Source organism: Polypterus senegalus, chromosome 15 (genome assembly GCF_016835505.1).
Source record: "Polypterus senegalus isolate Bchr_013 chromosome 15, ASM1683550v1, whole genome shotgun sequence".
Taxonomy (NCBI): Eukaryota; Metazoa; Chordata; class Cladistia; order Polypteriformes; family Polypteridae; genus Polypterus; species Polypterus senegalus.
Genome location: NC_053168.1, coordinates 66,674,749 through 66,691,253, shown reverse-complemented (window position 1 = coordinate 66,691,253; position 16,505 = coordinate 66,674,749). Strand labels below are relative to the sequence as shown.

The following is a 16,505-nucleotide window of genomic DNA, read 5'->3' as shown; positions in this document are numbered from 1 at the left end:
AAGGAGCCATGAGGCAGTTAATTTAAGGCAGAAAACAACAAAGAGATTTTTAAAAGGTGATGGAGGGAATCAGGCTATCCACTCATGGCACTGAAGAGAATACTGGAACTGTGTCATTATAACATAATTCTTTTTGATAACGTGGCTTTTCTAACATTGTATATGTTTCATCATGCGTAGTGCAACATTTGGGACCATATCACTTTGGATAAAAAAGCTTGACTGTATACTGACAACGTGTGGTTTACGGTGGATTAACTCTTTTTAATTGGTTCTCATTGTTTTGGTTTTCTTGGGCATTTGTGGCTTTGCCAACTGCTGATGTCTTCAAGATGCCTAATGACTGACTGCAACAATATATGGACTCCGAACTTCAGGTGGCAACTTCAACACTCATCCTAGGCCTAGAAGTGGCTGCTCAAGTACAGGCACATATGCCTAATAACTGCTTGTATGGGCCTTTTCAATCAGGCTTCTTTACCATTTAGAGTACATAAAGTGTCCTTCTTATAGTTGTAAATGAAATCATCTGCTCTGCTGGCTCTGTCATTGTTTTACTCATCAATGATCTTAGTGCTGCTTTTGATATGATATATCATAACATTCTACTGTCTTGTCTTGAGTCACACATTGGATTTTATGATGGTACTGTCACTTGCTTCAGGTCCTACCTTACCGATCGGATACTGGAAAGCATAATCAATAAACTGCAATATAACCAAAACAAAGCAGCCAGGCTACTCATTCATACCTAGATATCCACACATATCACTCCTGTTTTTTTTTTTGAGTTGAGTTTTTGAGTTTTTTTGAGGTTTTTTTTGAGTTTTTCTAGCTCACTCATCTTGAAATTAATTTCCTTATACTTACATTCAAAGAACTTAATGGTCTTGGTCCTTCATATCTTTCTGCTGTTGTTCAACTTGATACACCAACCCATTCCCCCAAGTCGTCTTTACATCAGTCATATTTCAGTTTCCCACTCAAAATTGTCTTCTGTTGCCCAGTCATTTTGTACTGTATGGCTGGTTCTAAACTGGGTAACACTCTTCCTCATTTCTCCGCAACTGCACAAGCCTTTCCCCTTTCAAGTCCAATCTTAAAACATATCTATCCATCCATTCATCCATCCATTATCCAACCCGCTATATGCTAACTACAGGGTCATGGGGGTCTGCTGGAGCCAATCCCAGTTAATACAGGGCGCAAGGCAGGAAACAAACCCTGGGCAGGCCGCCAGCCAACCGCAGGGCACACACAAACACATACACACACAGTACACACACTAGGGACAATTTAGAATCACCAATGCACCTAACCTGCAATATTACCTTTATGTTATTAAGACTTAATAGTACATATTCCCTTATTTGCCTGTAAATTTCTGATGTTATTCATGCTGTGTTTGTATTGTGTTTTTTGAAATATTTTGGCTTTCGGTGAACCTGTTTGTGAATTCAATTTTGTAAAGTGACCTTGGGTTTGAGATAAGAGAGAGAGGGGTTGGGAGCATCCCACCACACGCCGAACCACCTGGATTGGAACCCGAGTGCAGTGGGTGACACCTCAGCACCACACTGGAACAGTGTGAGGTTTTTACAGTGGCTGGAGTGCCAATCCTGCCACCAACCCACAAGTTTTCCCTACAAGTTGAAAGATTTAAGGTGCTAGATAAATATTATTAGTCCTTTGTCTGACTAAATTAGAAGATGAGGTAGATTCTGAAAAAAATACTACTGAGACACAGAGAAATCCAAGACTTTGTTGTGTTCAAAAGGTTAATTTATTTTAAAAAGAACATTTTTGCTTTGTGCACCCCTCCCCCACCATAACCTATTGTCAATGAGGAAGGAGCGAAAGCTTTAGATTTGTCAAAAATTTCAAACTCTGGGTTTCGGCAGATCTCACCGTTTTAAGGTCCCGTGATACCAAAAACATTGATATCTCAATGATGGGTTTGTGTCTGTGGATGGTCTTGAGCTAAAACGGCTGGAAGGAACAATACCAAACTTGAAATTTAAGGCTATTATGAGATGACGATGTGCTGATTAGTTTTTGAGCCAAATCGTTCAAGATAAAGGGGCACTCTAGAGGAACCCTCAAATAACGTAATTCTGCAATTAATTATGAATTCTTCTTGTCTGTTTGCTATCGTAATGACCTATTTTATGGTCAGAAAGATCAGCATCAGTGCAATAAATAATTGCTGAAATGTCATAGAATAGTTCAGGTAAGTTGGTTCTTAGGGCTCATAGCCTACTGATGCTAAAGTCTGAATTTTGTATCCATGTCCATCCGGTTGCTATGTCTCCATTCCAACAGGTGGTACATCAAAAATATTAACACTGCTTTTACAAATCCCATACCAAATGGTATACAACAGAGCGACATGCATTGCATTTGTCATTCCAACAGAAAGCGTCTTTATTACTATAAATGTTTGTGATGTTTCATCTGTTGGAATGACAAATTCAATGCATTTTGTTACTACACACATTACAATAGACATTCCAATAGATAATGTACTGTATACTTTCACACTGACATCTATATTGAGCACTTAGTCTCTAAATTCTTAAGCTAATAGCACAGTTAATGTTTTATAAAGGAGTTAATATAGCTAGTGAACAGGCTCGCTAATGTTACCTAAAATGTTACAGATAGCCTGGTTGACAGTGGTGAAGATAATGATGAATTTGTACTTATGGAATGCCCTTAAGAGGTCCACTATGCTGCTGATGTAATAAACCTCCCCCTAATATTTTCGTTGTAGACTTAACACCAGATGTTGCCATATTGAAATGTGCATTTATTTTATTTAATTTATAAGAAATGTTTACTTTTGATTGGACCAATATACAGTTTATGGTCAAATATTTTCAATAAATTTCCGTGCTTCTGTCTCCTTATAAAGTGTATTTGCATGTTTGTATATATATATATATATATATATATATATATATATATATATATATATATATATATATATATATATATATATATATATATATAAATGCCACTACTGTCACTTGACCTGCCTGTGCTCCAAATGGAAAACTAAAAGAAATGTAACCAGTTCTATCATAAATGTTGTAAGTTGACTTGGATAATGGCATCCAACAAATAAGTAAATGTAAATATATTAGTTTTAACAAGTAGGTGCTTGTGCAGTGTAGATTGGTCAAGAAGGATTAATTTGCTTATAGAAAGCCTCAACAGAGCACATGGGTTACATGAAGAGTCGACTGTAATAAGCATTTTTAAATACAAAACTAAAAATTTCTTTGGCGAACTATTTATAACTTGTGACCAAGACAGTGTATACCCATGATGCCCTTGATGGCTTGTCCTACACCTGAGATCACAAAACTGGGCCCATAAGTGTAATATCCTGCTAAGATGAAGAAGATTCTTCGCTGTCTGCTTCAGTGTCATTGATGTAGCAGTGTAGCTCCGTGTCAAACTGAGAATCACAAATAAGCTGTGCAGCTGTCAGTGCATCCTTCTTAAGCGCACAAACTGAAGACATTTAAAGCACCGACATGTACAAGTATGTTTGAGAAAGGTCAGTAGTTTGAATTAGAAAAAGGGCTTGTAGGTAACAGTGGAATTTGGTAACTGACATTTATTTTAAAGAAATAATCAGTTTAATGTGGCATTCAAGTTAAAATGTTATCATAACCCAATATAGCAGAGTTTGATAATTTGATTAAATTGTAACAGAAATCTAATTACTACTTCATTCAGGTCAGGCAGGTTAACTTTTGGAGTGAAAACCAGGAGATATCAAGACTGTTACAGTAAATGATTAGCTTTAGAGTGTGGCTCTGTATTTTAATATACAGCTTGCTTATGACTTTAGAGAGAGGATTTTTACAGAATAAAAATTCCCAGTCTTTCAATCTATATAATACATTTTGTGGGAGCAAACCTGCTTAGGGATTCATTCTCACCATGTACTCCTGGAAAAAGTTCTGAGTAACTACCACCCCTTTGTATGGTGGAAGATGAATAAAGATTAGATATCTCTCCAGGTAAATAAGTAGTAATATAAGAAAGTCAATTTACAGACCTCCAATACGTGCATTTTGTGTATACCAGGAAATCTGTTTCTCACTGTGATTTGCATTTTGGCATAAAAATTTGAATTATCTTAAATGTTTCTGTGTAAAGACCAACATAATATAAAACAATTTATAAATACTGAAATTTTTTAACATTACATACAAAATCCTTAAAGAACTTGTAGAAGGATGGTGGGGTAGTGACTGCTGTTGATCAGTGAAATTTGGCAAAGCGTTTTTCGTAGTGAACGTGCTCTGTTTGCCGGTGACCTTATCGTCAAATATTTTCCTGGAAATTTGCCATGTGGATAGGTGTTTCCTATTACCCCATTATGGTTTGTGTGGTCAGCATGACATCACAGAACTGTAGCAGTCAATGTTGGATGGTATAACTCCCCTTGAGTATATAATGCAGCAGTGGGCTAAAAACACAAAATAAAAACACAGAAGGAAACTGGAAATGTCTCAATGTATTTGCATCTCAAAGGTAAAGTCTTCCTGATTGACCTCAATGCATTTCACTGAGTTCAACAAAGTTCTTGAACATTTCCGAGATTTCACTGAAATTCAGTGCGATTCACGCATCGCTATTTAGCAGTTATGCTGTAATTGAGGACAGTGTTGCCTGTTATATGTGAGACTCACACAGAGGCACGTTTATTAAAATATAGCTACTCATTCAATAAACTGTGCTTTATGTAATTAGTAAAACAATTTGCCTATGATTCCACTTTGCGTTATACCATAGTGAAAGAATTTATTTAAATAAATAATGGAGCTGTTCTATTTGTTATTTTATACTATTAAATATAATGTTATACTAATACTAGGGGGCTTATCCCCTGCTCACTTTGCTTGCCAACCCCCCTGGCCTGCGCTACACACTGCCACTTCATGTCTCTGCCACTCGTGTTGTGAAGAGGGAGGCTGAACGCACCCCAAGGAGACGTGGCCACTCCTCCCACTCTTAAATGGTGATGCAATGGGAAACAAATACAGTTTTTATTTTTGCTTCCTCTATGCTCGCTCAGCTGCTGGCTTGCTGCTGCCGTGCTGCGTGATCTCCATCTTAATCTTCGAACATTTAAAAGCGTGTACAGCAGTTGTCTTTGCCATCTACTCTTTGTCTTTTATTTCTGTCCCCGGGCGTTTTTTAAATCTCTTGGCACAAAGTCTCATCTCGGAGGACGCGAGTTCTTCATATTTTTGTTTATTAATTAAAAACGGAATAAGAATCTGAAAATCTAACAACATCACATTAAAGTTTGATAAATTTCTGAAAATAATGATACCAAACATATATATGTAGGTTTTAAAATAAGCCCAATTTAAAGCGTGACAAAAAATGTGACATAAAAACGTCACATAAAATCATTGCACTTTTAAGTTTAGAATTTTATATATATATATATATATATATATATATATATATATAGAGAGAGAGAGAGAGAGAGAGAGAGAGAGAGAGAGTAGATAATATTATTAATATATTAGTTAATAATTTGTTCAAAATTATTTTTTTTTGCTTGACACCTACGAACCTCTGTACAAATCTCTTTTTAAAGCTGACTTTTTGCATCAGGCTACACCAATCTCAATTCTATGGTAGCCACAAAATGCCAAAAATGCACATACTCAAATCAAAACAAGTCAGAATAAAATAAAAAATAGCAAAGAAAGCACAGAAAAAAGTGAAACAATATGAAAGATTATATCGTTGTCTACGGTCTTGCCAAACTTCCCTGATGCCCAAACCTTTGTTTTTGTCCATGCCACAGCTACTCTTCTATGCCTACTGGTACCTTTCAGTCAAAACTGGCCACATTGTAACATAACAGAATTCTTCACTAAATATGGTCACAAGTAGTTCAAAAGTTGGATTACACCAACCACCTTCTCTCCATTGCAAATGCACAACTTTCCACATTCCCAGAGTGTCATTGTCAATGTATAGTCCATATGGATCTTCTCCACATATACCTGGCCATGTTGCTCAAGAGGCACTGCACCTAACTCGCCCCTCTTCATCTTGCAAAAAGTGGCCACCAGACATTCAGTAATGAACACTGCAACCAGAGGTGATTCCAACATTGGATCCTGCTTTCCAGGTAAGTTTCTATGAGCCACATGGATGTCATAGTCAGACTGTTGTTTGTATACCCCACTGACTTGGACCAATTTGTCAAGAATAATCCTTGCAAAAGTAACATACTTTTAGTGGCACAGTTGTAAACGTCACTGTAGCTCACAAGTTCTTCAACCATGCCAAGGTACGAGTTTTTGGGCTTATTCCAGCACAAGGCAGGGACATGGCAGAATTGAGATAATAGTTGATGGGAAAGATGATATGGTGGCACTACCTCACAGCTGCAGGCAACTTTGTTTGTGTTTTTGGATTGGAGTTTGCACATTTCTTCTATTTTGGTCTGTTTTTTTCTCTTTACATACCCTGGTTTTCCTCCCCATCCCAAAACCATACATGTTACATTAACTGAATATGGACATTCACATGAGTGTATTCTGTAATGGACTTATTACTGCAGTATACCTGATTACACATTTGCTTTCTCTGGCAGTACAACTGAATTAAGCACGTTAAATTAATGGATTAATGAAATTGTTTTGTGCTGAGGATCAAATTGCAAACCAGTGCAGAATGAAAACAAATAAAATCTGCACAGGTTTCCTGGCTAGCAAGAGGTTGTCAAGGTTAGGAGCACCAATAGGATGTCAAATAACAGATTAAAATTCCACAAAAGATCTCCAAGGTAGAGACAGTGTCAGTGAAAGTGCTGCCTGTGCCAGTATAGGTGGACAAAGAGGGCTGAAGGTAAGGGCACCAGCAGCAGTGAGATAGATCTGCTCCAAGAAACAGTACAAGCAATGCTATCACGGGATGCTAGAAAAGCAAGAAAACCATGTAAGGTTGTCAGGACATCAGAAAACCTAATGACCAGTAGAGAGGAACATATGCTCCTGAGTACTGAGGCATAGGAAGATGTTTCCTAAGTAAGGATGAGGACTGTTGGGTGGCCATGTAGGAAGCTCAAGCCCCTCAAGTCTAAGCCAATGGCCCTGGCTAAAAAAATTGGCATTGTTGACTTATAAGGACAACTAAAAGTTCAGGGGTGAATGGACACCAAGAGCTGCAAGAGGGAGTTCTACATTGAGTAAAATTATAGCAGTATCTTACTCAGAAGTTATACCAGGCCTTGAGCATAATTGAGCAATTGGTGGGGTTTAAAGCCACTTCACAGCCATTGGCACTTTTGAGTCTATCATTAGGAAAACAATTTGTTGCAAAGGTTGAGCTGGTGGGAGGAAGAGGTCAAGGTCAGGAGAAAGGAAGGGAGATTGGAAATAATAAAAAGGATTTCTTTCTACGATATTTAAGATGAGCAAATGGCTAAGCTACCCCACAAGGCAGACAAAGGTCCCAGACGTAAAGGGGCAAATACATTTGGTTTTGTAGTTTGTGTTTTGTGATGTCTTTCTTTTTAATATCTCTGACATCAGTGCTTTGCTTACATTTGACATTCTTGAATTTATTATGGCTGCATGCTGACGACTGGCACAAGATTCCCCTTTCACCACAAATCACATTCTTTAGCTGGATTTGCTTGCTTTCACTTTTTGTGAGGGAAGCATACCCTTTCATATACTGAAAGATAAATGCGGGTCATCCATCACTGTTAGATTGTGAGAAATGTGCTTACTGTTGCCCTGTTTTTAGATTGCCTATTTCAGATGGCGCTTCCAAAACAGATGTATATTGGCTCAGCCTTTTTATTAGTTACTGTTCTTGACAGGAAATCATGTTCTGCCATATTTACATTTCACCTGTGAGTCATGTAAACCAAGAATGGACAAGAGACTACTGACTTTGAATAGGTCACTGAACCTGCCTGTTTTCTGGTTTAACATTTGATTAAGGCTCATGCAGAAAAATGAAAAGTATTACTTAAAGCAAAAATGCTGTGCTGTAAAGTAAGAGTGTTTTGTTTAAAACAATAACTTTACCGTTATTATTATGCCCTTTTTGAAATGAATGTCAAACCTGTAAAAATCTTACCCTTCTTTTAATCCATGTATCATCCTTACTACACTTTTGCTTTGTACTCTCTTTGGGTAAAGATTTCATGTGCTGGCTGATAATTCACAAAAATTCAAACAGAGAAGAGTTTCCTTAATGTTAATATACAGGATTAACCCTAAAACAATCTTAACTGTAATATTTGAGATTGGAAATGAGCAACAGTCAGGATTCGGGTTGTACACCCCTGATGGAATGAGGATTTAAATCAATGCACACAGGAACTCAATCCTGCTTTTCTCCCCACAGGAGGTTTTATGAAGAAGGAGCAGTTATACTGGGAGAGGAAGCCCACATGCTTGCAGATATGCTGATTGGGCTCAATGCAATTGATTTCAGGTATTCTTTATTATATTGGGGTGCTTTTTAAAGTTTGTCATGCATAAGATTATGCAAAACAAGTTGAAGATGATGTTTAAAAGACTGAATAGGTGATTTCCACTTTTATTTTCTAAATGTCATTCTGCTTTTTTATTTGCTTCTTATTATATTGATTGTTTGTAAGTGTTGTTTTGCTGCCCTGTCTAGAATTAGTTGCTTCCTTGCACCCTGTGCTGCCATGATGGGCTTCAACAACCCTGTATTAGTGAGTTTAGAAGACAAATAGCTAACCTTTTAAAGTAAAAAATATGATTCTCCTATGTTATGCTGCATTGGATTGTATAGTTTGGGTGAAATTTTTTAAAACATTTTATAAGCCTGTTATTTCCACAAACAATGAGGTGTAACTTTGCCTTGGTAAGTAGAGGACATTAAATATATATATAGTCACTGTAACACAAATCGGCAGGCAACAATGGAAATGTTGCTGCCAGAATCACACAAAGTAGTAGTTTTGTGCCTGTTTACTATCACCACACCTGTGTGTGGAATCGCCAATGGGTTAGTCGGAGCATACCAACCCCTCCTCCCCCTCCACATGCATTCCTCCTTGCTCCCAAGCGGTTTGCATGCCCGGCGACTCCGGGGACGTCGGCAGAAGCTCTGGGTTGTACAGTGGGGAGCTAGATTTTGGGACGTACTCTGGTCGAGTTTGACTAAGGGACGGTTCAGCTCCTCCAGATTGCGAGGCCGTCCTTTGTGTCTCTACGAGCTCTATGAGCTCTGCCATATCGTGGAATTGTTTACCCCAGACCGGCTGGGTGAAGCCACGGGGTAGTGTTTTCAGGAGCAGGTAGCAGGCCACCTGTTCAATTACGTGGAAGGGCTTATTTTCCTGTGGCTGTAACCACTGCCCTACCTTTGCCCGGCTTGTTGAGGGGTCGGCCGCTTTGGATCGAACCTCCAGGTTTTCACTCTGTTCACCTGCCAGTCTGGGGCACCCTTAGGTGGAAATCAGGGCTCTGGCTTCACAGGGAAGCGGGCACTCTCTTCCGAGAGAGCATAACAAGCCCCTTTTGCCTCCCCCTTCCGGAGCAGCCCAAGTCTGGGGGGCCCTCCCACACACTCCCTGCCCTGCCTAGGTTGCCTAGTGAAGCATGCCGGGCGCAGAGCTTGTACCGGGTCCGAACCATGGGACACCCTCCTCGTCTGAAAACTCGGCCCCAGTACGCTCCCACCTGGGTGTATTGCAGGTCCTGTCCCCGTCTCTTCTGGGACTTCTCCATCCTGCCGACTATCGCAATGTCACAAAAACTAGACATAAGAGTCGTAAAAAGGTTTGGGGGAGCCACCCATGTAATTGATTTCCTGGCTGCAAAGTCGAACAAATGAATACAGCACTGATGTGCACAAAACTGTGTCCAAAACAGAACTGAGGGAATAGGGAAAAGATGGAGGCTTTTTAAGGGGAAGACAGGAAGTGAAATCATAGGGGTCGGGCTCATGAAGGTCTTCTGCCATTGGTGCGAGCCCGGACGTGACATCACAGGGGCCACATCCAGCAAGGTCTCCTTCCATTGGCTCGGTCCCGGAAGTGACGTCAAGAGGACCAGGTGGAATCTCCTGTGAATGGTCCGCAGGCAAGGGAGAAAAAGAGTCAGTGCACTCTGTCACATCCCGGTATGCCTCCGAACTGCCCTTACTCAAGCTCTTTAGCTGCCTCCCATGCGCACTTGTGTGACAAGGCCCCCCCCTCAGCCCAGACCCGCCAGGTCGGGTGACTCTGACAGAGAGGTTGTGAACCCGAGAAAGGGCATCAACATTGGCGTGAAGAGTGGCCAGCCAGATCACTAATTCTCCAACTTCCCGTGTAGGTAGAAGGCTGAAATTTGGCAGGCTCATTCCTTACAGCTTACTTACAAAAGTTAGGCAGGTTTCATTTAGAAATTCTACGCGTAACGGTCATAACTGGAACCTACTTACGTACACATATACGGCAATAGCCTGCTGCTCGGTCGCCATGTGAGGCAGACTTGCGTCCTGCATCATCATGCCTCCCACGTAATTGAGTGCCTACCCATATAAGGCCGTCTGTCAGCAGCAATCCAATAGACATGCTGCCACTAAATATTTGCGGATGAAGGATTGTGCTTATGCAAATGAAGATGAGATGGTCAGGGATAGACTAGTGTTTGGCACAAACTCAGCGAAAGTGCGAGAAAAACTTTTAAGTGCCGGGTCTTAGCTAACATTAAGTAAAGCCGTGGACATCGCAAGATCGCACAAGATGGCACAAGCACATCTGAACCTTCGATGCATGTACTCCGAGCGGCTAATGTGAACTGACTGTGAACACAGTACACGGAGAACAAGCAAGAGCTCCAAATAGCGCTGAACAAAAAACGCAGTACACAATTGAGAAGGCAGCAAAAGAATATGAAGCGAGTGACGCATACAAGCATATTCATAAGTGCAGCTACTGCGGAAACAAAGCACACGGTGGAAAAAGTCAATGTCCAGCTAAAGGAAGACATTGTAAAAAATGTAGTAAATTGAACCACTTCGCTAAAGTTTGCAGGACTGGCAAAGGTAAACCTATGCATGCAGTGTGTGATGTCTCAGATGAAGAGGAAGATGAGCTGTTTATTGATGCAATAAGAGAGGAACAACCCTCTGAAGCTGAACAAGTCTTTGAGGACATATCAATAGGAAAGCACGGTGTAAAGCTTAAGTTTAAATTAAGTTCATAGACACACTGCCGCTGGCGTTTGTCATGCCTAGGACGAATACAATATTCGTGAGATACAAGTTTAATGAGAACACGCAGGGTATAAACGAGACTTTTGATCACTTTGTAACGAAGTTAAAATTGCTGGTGAAGGACTGTGCTTATGCAAACGAATAGGAAAGCAAGGTGTAAAGCTTAACTTTAAATTAAGTTAATAGACACGCTGCCGCTGGCGTTTGTCATACCCAGAGACTGTGTTTGTGGAGGGATGGACAGTTAAGACAGGTGGGGGAGTCACGTCATCATCTCCCCTCCCATTCACGTCATTTCATTCACTTCATTTCGCTCTGAACTGATCTCCGCAGCTGACACGGTCTTGCCGTTTTTTTTCCTTAGTGTTTACTCCTCTCTCCTTTACTGATTTATATAAAGGAGAGTTGAGATCCGAGAGACAGTATTTTTGTGTTTGTGGAGGGATTGAGAGTTAAAGCGGGTGGGGGAGTCACGTCATCATCTCCCCTCCCATTCACCACATTTCATTCACTTCATTTCGCTCCGAGCTGAGCTCCGCTGAGCTCCACATCTAATGCGGTCTTGCGGAAACAACTTTGTGACGCTGCCACCAAATACTCACAGAAAAATCCACAAGTTAATAGACACGCTGTCGCTAGGGTTTCTCCACATTCTGAATCCTCCAAGCACTCATGAGCATAATCTAATTTTGAAGTTGGGACAACAATAATGTTACTGAAAAACTACAGCCACTGAAACTTTGTAACAGCACGAGACTTCAGGTCAAGTATCTGCAAAAGAATCCTAATTGAGGCAACTATTTTTACTGGCAGTTGCTCAGGGGAGAGAGTTTTTATTCCTCGCATCCCCGTTATACCCTCTGATCTCCCATTTAAATTCAAATGCCTCCAATTTCCAGTAAGGCTTTGCTTCGCGATGACAATTAATAAGTCTCAGGGACAGACCCTACAAAAGGTTGCCATTGATTTGAGGCAAGATTGCTTTTCTCCTGGACAACTATATGTTGCATTCTCAAGAGTAAGCTCGCACAGCTTGGTCATATTACAACCGGAGTGCTGAACTGACAACGTGGTATACAAAGAGATCCTTAACAAATAATTATTGGTATATTTTCCCTCAGTACTTGACCGCTGCGAAGCGTGGGTATTTTGCTAGTGTATATATATATATATATATATATATATATATATATATATATATATATATATATATATATATATATATATACCACTTCAGTAACCATAGTCTCGCTAAGCCAAACTGGGTTAGAACAATTAGAAGACTCATTGGGTGTCACATCTCTAAACCAATCCAACGCCTCATGAAGGTGGTGTTCAAAGTAGGGTCTGTAATTTTGAACTACAAAATGCAGTGGTGCTCTTGTGGACCTCATTCTACAGACAGTAAGCTCTGATTATAATAAATTATACAGCCAAAAGGTCTCCTAAAAAGCCCTGTGCAGTGTAGTCTGCAGTAAATTGAGAATAGACAAAACTCATAATCCCAGTGCTAATTTCTCCATTGCTTTTGCCCTCCAAAACACTGATTAATCCTGATGCCAAAAAAAAGAAAATTAAGCTGGTTGGAGTGCATGACTTCAGCAGAAAACTGCTTATTATGATGGGCTGTAACTAAACTGCTCAAAGTCGCAGCGAGAATACAGGCTGTTTCTTTATCCAGTTATCTTGTTAAGCAGATATTTAGTCATAGAGGTGTCATAATGCAGCCACATTGTTCACAAATAAGTAATTAAATCCAATGTCTTGTAAATTATGCTAGATTGTTAAAATATTTTCTTAATTTATAAATAGCAAAATTATGTGAAGTAGTTATTTTAAAATGATGGTGGATTATGTTGCTGCATAACTGATGTAGCATAGCCTTTTTAAAATCTATTTTCTTTAAGTGTAGTGTGTTTTAGATGCAGTGCACTTATGAGGAAACTGGAAAATTGATTGTACAGATGCCAGTTACTTTAAAGTAAAGAAATTATTTATATCTCAATCACTGTTAATTCTTATTAAAAATATTTTTTTCTGAGAAAGTCTGTTCTTACCTTATATGTTATTATACATCAGACATTTATCCTAATTAGATTAAATGTATGTAGTGGTGAAAAGTGTAAGCACTTCTTTATTCCAGTTTTCTCAGCTATGACCCGCCCTGACTTTTTGGATTAAATCCATCAACTTGACTTGCTTGAATGTAATCTTTATAACTTGACACTTGACTTGAAACGTGCATATGTAGGACTTGTTCTACTCCTGCTGTTAAGTTTAACTTCAATAAGGCAGATGTGTCAAAAGTCTAAAAATCTATACTGGGATAAGCTTTAAGTGTGGAGTCAGTAGCTATGGTCATTCTAAACTGATCTTGTGTGTGTGAGTGTAGGCCCTGTGATGGACTGCCACACCATCAGGGGATGACCCCAGACTTGTCCCCAATGATCCCGGAGTAAGGTCCAGTCTTACAAGTGTTGAGATTATTATCAGTTTTTTAGTAAATTAAATTACTGTGGATGACTGAGTATGGGTGGCACGGTGGAGCAGTGGTAGCACTGCTGCCTCGCAGTTAGGAGACCCGGTTTCGCTTCCCGGGTCCTCTGCGTGGAGTTTGCATGTTCTCCCCGTGTCTGCGTGGGTTTCCTCCCGGCGCTCCGGTTTCCTCCCACAGTCCAAAGACATGCAGGTTAGTTGGATTGGAGATTCTAAATTGTCCCTAGTGTGTGCTTGGTGCATGTGTGTGTGTGTGTGTCCTGCGGTGGGTTGGCACCCTGCCCGGGATTGGTTCCTGCCTTGTGCCCTGTGTTGGCTGGGATTGGCTCCAGCAGACCCCGTGACCCAGTGTTCGGATTCAGCGGGTTGGAAAATGGATGGATGGATGACTGAGTATGATGGACACAACAACAGTGAAATGGGCTACTTGAGGTTTTAATAGTTTTACTTTTGCAAGCACTTTTAAATATTGCTCACAGTGAAATATGCTACTACTTTATATATGATAAAATTATAATTTGTCATGTACTAATTTATAGGCTTTCCAACAAAGGCTTTTATTTCTATAATGAACCGTAGTACTTGTTTTGTGTAATTGCTTTACGTGCCATTTCTTCAACCTGCTTAATGGAGGATGTAAAACAAATCCAAGGAAGCAGTAATTCTTAATCCAGATATAAAAATGAGAAAAGTACAAAATGCTAAGCTCCAAAATGAATATTTCATTTTGAGAGAGAGTTGCTTTTCCCTACTGAACTCCAAAACAGATTTTGAGATCTCTGCTCTTTTTGTTGTCTCTGGAGCATGAATTTTGTTCATTTTAAATGTGACGTTACCATAACTATCAAGTTCTTTTCACAAATGGATTAAGTTCTTTGTCTCACGCATAGCATTTCCATAATAAAATGAATGAAATCCTCTTGCAAACTGTATGCACTCAGTTACGCAGAGGGAGAGTTTATTTTTAGCAAGATTAACCAGTACAAACAAATGTCACATATCACCGTTGGATTTAAAGTATAAAAAGGGCAGCTGCAGAACTCTGTTTTTAACCATGTTGACCTTCTGCTTCCTTGACAGAGACAGTTAGGGAGGGAGGTAATTAATTGCTTCTGCCCTGGAGTGACTCTCTAGGAAGTAGCTGGTTTCTCAAAACACACATTTCAAAAAAGTCGTGTCCTTTAGATGTTGCGTGTAGCTTTGTGCTCAAGTGTTGTGGGAGGTGGATGAATGAGTTTAAGACTTTATACACAAAAGCTTTACAAGTTAATAAGGATGGCACTTCATTTATTTCACCTAACAGACAACAAATGTACAGTTTAAAAGATGTACCTATCCAGTGTATTAACGACTGTTTTGGCTTAGTCTTTATCCAGATCTTTTAAGTTTACGTGGATATAGTATTATTTTTACATACTCTTTTTTTTATATACAGCAATTGGAGTATAAATCCGCTAAATGGTTTGCTTAAAGTCACATTGTAAGTTCAAATTGGGAATTGAACCGGCAACCTTATTTCCTACACACGGGGCATGCCGCCTATTTTTCCATAGACTGTGGATGCCACACGGGCTGGACTGACATCCTGGCCAGGAAAGGGAGCAGACCCAGGAGGAAGAAATGGATGGACAGCCCCTATAGAAGCAGAGAGATCACTAGGGAACTGTTATTCCCCCAGCACGCAAGACGGCAACAGTCTCAGATATCCCCACCCATTGGGAAGCCAGCAGGGCATGCCGGGGAATGTATTCTGGGAGGGCAGCCCTGCTGGAGCCACGGGGTGCCGCAAGAGGACATTCCAGGGAACCAAGCTCCCTACTCAAATAATTGACTTCTGTGTGACCTGGAAGTACTTTTATCGGGCAATCACCCTGGCACCGGAAGTACTCCTGGGTCTGTAATAAAAGGGACCGCATTCCCTTACTCAGGCGAGTCAGAGCTGGGTGGTAGAGAGGCAACACTTGACTGGAGGAGAGCAGTGCAGTGATGAGAGAAGATATTGTGGAGAGAAAAAGACCAGTGTTTTGTGTGTATTGGTAATACTTTTGGAGGTATTTAAATAAAACCTTAGTTTATTTCTGATAAAGGACTGTGTTTTTGTGATCGTGCTGGGGTTTGGGGCTCACTGACGTCCTGGGTTTATCAGTTTAACCGTTCTCCCCACACACATACTGTACATTTGAAAACCGTGTGTTGCCGAGCATTGCTGATTGTCGAGTCACAGTTTGATGCAGAGTCAGTATAGGCAGTGTGGGTGTGTGGCCTGCTTACTGTCTTGCAGTTAGAGATAGACACCTGACTAGTGAAACAGACAATCATTGAGGTAAGCAATCTTGCTAAATCGATTAATAAGATTAATTGATTAATTACGACTTTCTTCACAAGAAAACCAGTAAGAAGGTGTTTAATTAGAAAGGGGTGGATATCATTTGTTAAAGTTTAATTGCTGTTTAGTTTCAGTACTATTATTGGGTATTATATTAAAATACAAAATTTGAACGTAGATTTTTTACATCAGAACTACAAAGCACATTTTTTGTGCTGAAATTAGATTTAAAAGTCTTTATGACAAACTAAAGCCGTACACCCAGCTAGAAAGTGGAAGAATATCATTTATTTCACAGGTAGGAGTAGATGTACAGTATTTTGTTATTTTGTAGTGAAAAATGATATTTTCCAGTATTCAGTCATGAAGCAGGTTATCCTACGTCTTCATTGAAAAGACACATTGTATGTTTTTTTGTTCAAGTGTTGAAATTCTTAACGTTGTT

General features: G+C 39.8%; 1 protein-coding gene across 2 annotated transcripts in view; it reads left to right on the top strand.

The window, feature by feature from the left end:
- Positions 1–16,505, top strand: part of rundc3b (RUN domain containing 3b) — a 241,720-nt gene that overhangs the window by 163,011 nt on the left and 62,204 nt on the right. For both annotated transcript variants that reach the window (XM_039737021.1, XM_039737022.1), the window contains exon 5: positions 8,407–8,496. In XM_039737021.1, coding sequence (XP_039592955.1) covers positions 8,407–8,496 — 90 coding nt within the window. The remainder of the gene's footprint in view (positions 1–8,406; positions 8,497–16,505) is intronic.